The 8,558-nt window shown below is 55.0% G+C and overlaps 1 protein-coding gene across 4 annotated transcripts; it reads right to left on the bottom strand.

Annotated features, from left to right (window-relative positions):
• Window positions 1-50: 50 nt before the first annotated feature.
• Fam131a (family with sequence similarity 131 member A) lies at window positions 51-8,518 on the bottom strand. 4 transcript variants are annotated; one of them, XM_078043804.1, is made up of 7 exons: window positions 8,326-8,513; window positions 7,079-7,139; window positions 5,962-6,104; window positions 3,684-3,777; window positions 3,264-3,446; window positions 2,989-3,105; window positions 51-1,762 (listed from the first exon to the last, which is right to left on the bottom strand). In XM_078043804.1, exons 4-7 carry the CDS (start codon window positions 3,751-3,753, stop codon window positions 1,287-1,289), a joined length of 846 nt encoding a protein of 281 aa, XP_077899930.1. In that variant the 5' UTR covers window positions 3,754-3,777; window positions 5,962-6,104; window positions 7,079-7,139; window positions 8,326-8,513; the 3' UTR covers window positions 51-1,286. The 4 variants fall into 4 exon arrangements, with proteins under 4 accessions (XP_077899930.1, XP_021586011.1, XP_005331094.1 ...); XM_021730336.3 differs by lacking the exon at window positions 7,079-7,139 and having other exon boundaries at window positions 8,326-8,518; XM_005331037.5 differs by lacking the exons at window positions 7,079-7,139; window positions 8,326-8,513 and adding an exon at window positions 6,731-6,984.
• Window positions 8,519-8,558: the final 40 nt, after the last annotated feature.

The following is an 8,558-nucleotide window of genomic DNA, read 5'->3' as shown; positions in this document are numbered from 1 at the left end:
GGTAGAACTAAGATGGGTTTATACTGGAACCTCCAATGACCAGATGTATATAGAGATTTACAAAGATTTTTATATTAATTTAATAAAACAAATTCTTAAATAGAACAAAATAAACACCTAATGAGCCACTTATATATAGAATGTTTGTGCCCATTGGCTCTTGTTCTTACCTTGGGTCCTCTTACCTGCCAAAGCCTATAAGGCTCTTAATTCTGCAGTCACCTACCCTCCCCACAGCCTTAAAAGTCTGGACTCCAGTGTCCTTGGAATACAGGATCTGCCAAAGATCTCCATGCAGGGTCATCAACACCCTGGCTGGGGCAGGGTCCCTGGTACTGTAACTGTGGCCTTTCACTCAGCCAAGAAAGGCACTACCCTTTCCTCCCCTAGGAGAGGCACTCCCTCATGACCATCACTCATTGGCACAATTCCGAGCTGGCTGCGCAGGCATCAGCTGACAATTTCCTGGCACTCCTGTGGCCCCCTTGTGGCCCTCTCTGGAAGAACGTCGAAGTCACAGCTCTAGCAACCAGAGCAACCCTTTCTTCCAGCTCTACCCTCAAGAGAACTCCAAGTGCCCACACATCCTTGGAAGTCTGGGAAAGGGCCCAGGCCTCACGGGGAGGGGGGGGCAGGAAAAGGGTACATGCTTCCATCATTTCCAGTGCCTCCCAGAGAAGATCCGACTGAAAAAACAGACCAGAAACCCTCTGTCTTTAGGGAAAAAGAAGAAGATTTAGAGACAATGGAGAGGTGAAGCACAGCACGTGCCCCGCTGGGCAAGGGGTCCTTAGGGGTTGGCTCAATCCACAGGAGCCAGCCCCCCAGGTGGAGGTGATTCTATCAAGCACTGCACATGGACTCGGAGGTGAGGAGAGAAGCAGAGAGAGGCATGGGGAGGGCAGAGGAGGTGGCCAGACGCCCTCCCAGTCCATCCCACAGCCCAGAACAACCTCCTCAGGGGTTCACATCATCTGAGGAGAAAATGTGGCATTTTGGATTTGAGAACATGAACATCACTGTCTGCCACAGCTGTAGCCATGCCCCAGGGGCCCCGGGCAACCCCCGGCAAACCCCAGGAGTGGGGGCAGGACATGCGCCCCCAGCCCGGCCCCTGGCTCCTCTCCAAACACTTTCATGCAAAACACACAACGGACAAGTGAGGACTCCCAGTAGCCCTCTAGGCTGAGGAGCTTGCTGAGAGCCTTGAACCCAACACTTGGGCATGGAGGCTCTGCCCCCAGCAGCAGCCAGGGGACACATGCCACCACCAGGCATGATTTGGGTCACTGTTCCTCTGGCTCTGCCTCATCCTCATCTAAGGACACCACCCCAGAAGAGGCCACGTCAGAGGCTTGTCGCTGCCGTTCCCAGCTGCCCACTGGTGGTGGGCAAAGCGGCTGGCAGTCCTTGCAAGGGTCTGGCTCCTCCTCGGCAGGGGAAAGGCAGGACTCCGTGAGGGGCGAGTTGTAGAGCGAGTCCTGGGCCTCCAACGGGCCCAGGCTGTGGAAGGCACTTTCCCGGCTGGGGGGCAGTTTGGCGAGGAGCAGCTCATCACCCAGCAGCTGGGAGGTCAGGCGGGCTGGGGAGCCCAGCAACCCATCCTCCAGGCTGCACAGACTAGAGCACAGGGTGTCTGGGGACACGGTCTGCGAGCAGTCGCTCTCGGGCTCCACAGAGCCCTGGCGCACAGGCCGGGAGAATCGTCGGCCGGTGAAGAGGTCCTGGAAGTGGGGCCCCAGAGGCAACTGCCCGGCCATGTCTGCGAGGGGGAAAGAAAAGAAGACAGGTCTGCTGGCCCCATTTCAGTTGCCCAATCTGGAAGCCACATTCTCCTGCCCCACTCCATCTTTGCTATGGGGTTGGGGCTGGGGGTAGACACAATCTTTCAATGCCTTAAAGTTCCCTTCATGGTGAATTAGGGATTCTAATAACATCTACCTTGTCGGGTTGTTGAGAGAACAAAAGTCAGGCATATAGGAAGCAAATAATAAATGTACAGCCACCACATGCAGGTTGTTCACTGCACAAGGCAGTGGGTGTAGGCTGAATTGAGCAATATGCCCTGGCCTGAGTCTGTGCCCACCAGAGAAAGGGGTGCCTTTTTAAAATTTGCTCAAAGATTCCACATGGGGTAGTAGCAGCTTCAGATAAATGTTATTATCTCAGGGGTCAAAGAAGGCCTGGAATACAATCAAAGGAAAATGCTTGTGGATTGGGGTTCCATCTTGGCCTGGGCATCCAAATCAGTCCCCCTTTTACTGTAGCAACAATCACTGGGTCTGCTTGGATATAGAGGGTGCCATGGAGAATTATTACCTAGCTGGAGGGATGGGGGCTGGGAGGGTGATCTTCAAAGGCTTAGGGGTTGGGGGCTTGAGCCCAGAAGCTGTAGAGAAAGTCAGCCATGAACTCCAGGGAAACAAGATGAAAGGAGAGCTAAGCACAGCTGTGCAGCCCTGCAGGGTCCCCTCCACAGGCACTGGCCCTGAGAAAGACCCACAAGCTGGAATGCAAGGATGCTGAGCCAGAGCCAGCACAGCCCTGTGGGAGTCCAGCCCCAGCATGCCTTCCTGTTTGCCTGGGGCCAGTGCCCTGTGAGGTGCTGCACTGTGGCTCATCTGTCCTGCCACAGCCAGCCAGAAGGCTGCCTGAGAGGAAAAGGCCAGGGCACCACAGACCCTCCTGGAGACACGTCGGCATTTGAGTTGTCCAAAGGTCTCTGGGCTTTTTTTTTTTTAAGGACAGTGAGGCCCAACTGCACACGAGGGCAGAGAAGGCTCAGCACCTCTAGGAAAGGAACCACTCTATTTCCAACTACTGATATCCCAATGCATGAGTATGGCTAGCCCTCCTGCCCCTGGGGTGTCAAGGCCTGCCTGAACAGTCTGTCCCTCTCCCCTCCCCTTCCAAAGGCTCCGAGGGAACCACAAGGCCTATCAGGCAAGTCCACCCCAGCACACAGCATCAGCATAGAATGCCCCTCACCTGTGTCAGTTCCTCCAGCAAAGTCCTCGTCATAGGAGTCATCAGTGGAGTCGTCACCATCCACTGAAGACCATGCCCGGAGCTTGGCTTCTGCGATAGCAAACTGCTCTGCCACTCCTATCAGGAGGATACAGAATCCATTAACAGAAACTCAGCTAAGACCAGGGCTCAATTTGCAGATGGGAGAGCAGAGATGGGTATGAAAAGACTTCAACCCCCCTGCCAGACCCAAGATCAGAAGCAGCAGTATAGGACTGACTCCTTATGCCACCCACCTGCTGCAAAGCGAGCCTCTTGTTCACCCTCACTGAGGTCTGAATAGGAGGAAAAGGCAGATTCCAGGGCAGCAGGTGAGTCACTTGGCTTACTCCAGCCCTTCCACTCAATGAGGTGAGCCACCCGGCCCTGGGCCATGGCTGTAGGCTTGGTCACGTGATCCTTCACCACCTGGGAAATGCCTGGGGGTGGGAGAAAAAGAGAGAAGCCTCTTAAGGAGCATGGTTCAAGAAACACCTGGAAGGGAAGTGGAAGGTAGTGGTAGTAAGGATCCAAGTGCATGTGGGTAGGAGGAAGGGCTGAGATTCTTTAGGAAAAGGAGGATCCCAGACAAGGCCCAAAGGAAAGAATTCCAAAAGACGTGTGAAAGGGAGGAGAAAGGACAAAATTGGCAGAGGCTATGGGAGGTGGGTGCATACCATGCAGGGAGGATCTGGCCAGCGCAGCAATCTCCTGGATGGTTAGGGCTCTCCGGGACTTGGGCAGCATCGCGATTGTGTCTCCAACATTCACCTTGAGGGGCACCATCAGAAGGTCAGTACCCTCTGACAGCACTGATCTTCACCCCAATATATCCATATCCCACCCAAGGTATCAGGGTGACACGGGAGCTGGGAAGAATGCCAAAGCAGCACATATGGCCCAGTGTTGCTGGGAAACTTAAAACTAGGACCAGTGAACTGCTCTCCCAGGAAGCAATGTAACATCAGGCAGGCACAAGGGAACAGAAGTATAGCTAACCTCCACCTTCCCAGCTACCAGAGGGGAAACAGGCAGGTCAGGAAGTGAAGAGCCCTGAAGTGGGGGCTCCAGGGAGAGGAAAGATGAGGAAGGCAGAAGGTTATAATATCAGGGACTTCCTTAATTTCCTCTCCCCTTTGCTCCTTCCTCCTCTCTTTTCAGATCTACATTCTAGCTATTCCTAGACCATCTACCGGAGCCACAAACTCAGCATGACCAAACTGAACCAACACCTTCTCTCCACATTTGGCTCTACTTCCTGTTTCCCTTATTTTGTATCACCCCACCATTTTCTCATTCAGCCTGATGTCAAACCTCAACATTAGTCTCGGCTCTTCCTTAAACTCTTTGCCTGCCCACATCTGTTAAGACCTCGTGATTCTACCTCCAAACTGCCTTTACTACCACTCTCGTCCTTTCTGCTCCCACTGCCCTTCCTCAAGCCCTCAAAGATCCCTGCTCAGATTAGCACAAGCTGGGGTTCCCCAACCTCCTCATACTCTTATCTTCTCAGCCCAGGATGTTATGTGTGAGTATTCTCTTTCCCTCCCTCTCTTCCTATGGCTGGCTGGCTCCTTTGAACATCCTTCCAGTGTTGGCTGAAATATCACCCCCTCAGAAGAACCCTCCTGGCCAGCCTGCCAGTCTGTCCTCCCTATGTAGTCTCCAAGAAATCACTATCAATCACAATATGTAATTATGGTCTTATTTCGTGTGTTTCCTTTTCTTGTTGGTCTCTCTCAATGGTCTATACCTCCTTAAAGAATTCTGTCTGTTGTGGTCATGATGCACCCCAGCATTTTAGTATAGTGCCTAATAAAGTGTAATCTCTCTCTCAAAATACATTGGCTGAATAACGAGAGACATGGTATTAAATGTAAGCAAATAATTTTCCTGGAGTGCAGCTGGTTACAGCATATCTCTATTAAATTTTACAAAAGTTAAAATATTTTCAGTGACATCAGTGTAGGCTTCATACCCAGGCTCTGAAGGACCCCTCTGTGAGGCCCCTGCCTCCTTTCAGACCTCCTTGGAATTCACCACTGGTTCCCTCTGTCCAATACAACCCCACTATGCCTTCCCTGTCAGTAAACAGCCTGCAGGCCTGCAGGAAAAGGAACCCAGCTTTCTTCTGGGCCAGAAAGGCCTTTCTTGACTGACAGAATGCTTCCTACCATGTAAAGTCCACTTCCTAGTGGTGCTTTCAGCCCAGACTGACTTTTCTTTGACACCCTTCCCCCAGCGTTGCCCTTGTATGGCTCCTCAGGGAGCCCTGAATGGCAAGGCCTGATTCTGACCCATCTGAGTTCCTACCTCCACTCTGCACCTGGCTCAGTGCTCCTTAGCAAACCCAACAAATGTTTTCCTCAATGAATGGAGGCACACCCCCGCTTCCCAGCGTTGCCTCGCTCTCCTCTACTATATTCCCACCCTGCACCAAAGCAGCCTCCACTTGCCCCTCAAGCCCACCCTCTGCCCCTCCCCTTCAGTACCTGGCTGTCAGGGCCCCCAGGGTGGCGCTGGTAGCCTTCAGGCAGGCCTAAGGGGAGGAGCACTTACGGGGTGTTTCCAGGCTCGCTCTGCCTCCCTCCTCTCGCTCCCCCTAGGCGCCGCCGCCATCCATGCCCAGCGCTCCGCGCAGCTGCGGCCCAGGCCCAGAGAAAAGGTGTATGTCTCCCTGGCAACCCATCACCATGCAACAGGGTCTCCCGGGATACGGCCCGGGATGCGCTGACGTCAGCGCCGAAGGCGCGAGCAAGCCCGCCCGCTGGCACAGAACCGAGCCGAGCAGACCCGCGCGGGGGCGGCCTTGCTGCCCGTCGGCCGGATGGCGCCTCCGCTTGCAGGAAAAGGGGGCCCCGAAGCAGGCTGGCGAGGCGGGGGTGGGGGAACACAGATCCCCTGGATGTAAATGCAGTCCCTCCCGCCCAACACACCGACACCAGGGCCAAGCACCTCCGGCAAGTCCTGGCTGTCCACCGAGGAAGGACGAGAGGACCGGCTCCAGCCTCGGAGGGTCCGAGCAGATCCCAAGGAGGACAGAGAAATGCCACGAGGAAGTTCAATCCACTCGACAGCCCACGCGGGGTCCGAGGACACTGAGGAGATGGGGAAAGACTATTCAGCTGGGCCCCCACTTCTGCCAAGATCACGGTTTTCATCCAGTCTTGCCATATCATTTCTTGGCATCCCCTCCCCCACTAACCAGAACATCAACCACCACCTGGGTCTCCTCAACTCCGAAAACCCCTATCCCACTGCTCGGTCTCCAGGGTTCCTTTGTGGCAGCCCACTGGCCACCCTCCTCCTCTACAAATATTTTGCCATCAAAACTCAGCGGTGAAACCCAAACATGGATAATTTCTAAATCTTCTTCCAGTTTCTCAAGCCTAACCATTCCTCTTGGAAAGCACACTGAATTCTCCCACCATCACTGTCCCCCTCCCCACCACTACCCAGACCCTTTGCAGGCTAGCTGCGCTTCTTTCTCTCCTCCGCTGCCTTCGTTCTTTCCCCTCACCGGCTTTATCTGGTCAGGAGCTCTTTACATGATTTTTTCCCCCCTGATTTCTGCCCCATCCTAAAGCCTTTTCCTAATTCTCTGTTCTTGCTTCAGCCTGGTTCCCAACATCTAAGCCAGAGTAATTTTCCTCTTGCCATCTGAGCACCTAACTCCTCAGCTTCTTATCACCTCCCAGATCACATCAAGGGTCTCCAGTCTCACCTCTGCGACTTGTCTGACAAGTCCATCGTCCTCCAGGCCCTTCACGCTGCCACAGAAACATTTTGCCCAGCACAGAAATCATAGGCATGCTGGCTGTGTTGATGCGGAGAACCAAAAGCCCAGAACTGCTCCAGGCTCAGCTCCCAGTTCTATTCCTGTTTTGGCTCCGGATGCTGAGCCAGTCCCCTCCCCACTTGGAACTTGTGCCTAGTCACATAAGGAGAACACTCCTGCCTCATGGCTTTGAGGAGGTGGGTGTGCCAGGGGCCTAGCCAAGCTCTCTGGGGCTTGGGGAACTAAGGCCCATCCCCTAGACAGTGCCAACAGGCCATGTACATCACAACTGACCTTTAGCTGGAGCAGCCGTCTCTGTCCCTGAGCCTCAGCCAGCTGGTGGTCCCCAGAAATGCTACCAACCAGAAGGAAGACAGGTTACAGGCCATCCCTGGCCCCCAGCTGGTACCCAATCAGGGTTCTCAAGGCCAGTCCTGAGGTCAGCCAAACTCTCCCCTGACTACAGGAGGGGATGATTTCCTGAACTCCAAGCAGGCCAGAGGGATCAGAGCAGCCTGCTGCTTCTCAGCTTCAAAAGCCATGAGGTTTATTTAGGACTACAAATCCCAGAATCCCTCCAGGAAAGTACAAATCTCAGCCAGAGTTTAGCTCTGAAGAATCTCAAGCACCAACCATACCAAGGCCTGTGTGACTGACCACCTGCCCTAAAAGCCCAGAACCCATTCCAAATCCAGCCCTCAACATCACAAGTCCCTGCCTGGCCTTAGCTTTGGTGAATTCCATGACACTGAAGTAAAGTAACCTGGCAGACCTTAGATGCATAGGACTAAGGCCAGGCCCCTGAATGCATAGCCATCCATGGAAACTAAGGCCCAAGCAGGGGTCAACAGTTGTGAGAAGGAAGCCTTGATGGCCTCCCTCTGAGCTCCCCTTCCTCCACAGTGTAAGAGTGACTTGTTTTTGTTTTTAGTGGCAGTGCAGAAATGAAATTAAAAGTTGTAAGAGGTGAGAGGTGATCAGGTGCTCACAGGTGCCCTACATGGGGCCTTAGACCCCTTGATCAATCAGCTGACTCTGAAGGGTGAGCAAGTGTTAGGCCAAAACTCTGTGATGAGGTGCTTGGCCCGCGTTTGCAGGCTGCCTCCTTAAGAGAATAACGACCTAAGCTGGGAAAGGCAGGGCCACTCCCAAGACAGAGAGGAGAGGTGTAGGCATAGGGGAGTGTGTGGGCACGCAAGGCCAGTCGCCAGGGGCGGTAGAGGCGGGGACCTCAGCTGCCCCAGTCCATCCCAAAGCTGTGTGCCTCTGGCCACCCTCAGGAGTGGGGGGAATACAGGACGGCGGCGAGACCATGGTCTGCCTAGCAAAGCCAAGAAGCAGGCAGGCCACCAGAGTGAACCGGACTCTGGCTAGCCCCCTCCTCGCTCATTCCATTTTCCTCCTCTGGCCTGGCCCGCCTCCCCGGTGCAGGCTCCTCCTTCTGCCGCCAGCCCCCTCCTCAAGGCCCACACCCACCCGCGGCCCGCGCATCGGGCGGCCGCAGCCCGACTCCCCAACAGTGCCCGGTCTCCGCCTCTTACCCTGACCCGCCGGGCTCCGGGAGCCGATACAGCCCATGGCCGGGCACCCAAGCACGCTAGCCCGTGCTCGGGGCCCGGGCCATTGCCTCGCAGAGGGTACGGCCGCGGCCACCACCAGGGAGGGGACAGCCCGTGAGGGGAGGGGGTGGGAGCCGCGCGTCCGTCGCCGCTCCCGGGAGAGGGAACCGGGCCGGTGACGTAAACACAGGGGCGTGGCCGCCCGCGTCTCCACC

The sequence above is a fragment of the Ictidomys tridecemlineatus genome, chromosome 3 (assembly GCF_052094955.1).
Source record: "Ictidomys tridecemlineatus isolate mIctTri1 chromosome 3, mIctTri1.hap1, whole genome shotgun sequence".
Taxonomy (NCBI): Eukaryota; Metazoa; Chordata; class Mammalia; order Rodentia; family Sciuridae; genus Ictidomys; species Ictidomys tridecemlineatus.
This window is presented reverse-complemented; position numbering and strand designations above follow the sequence as displayed.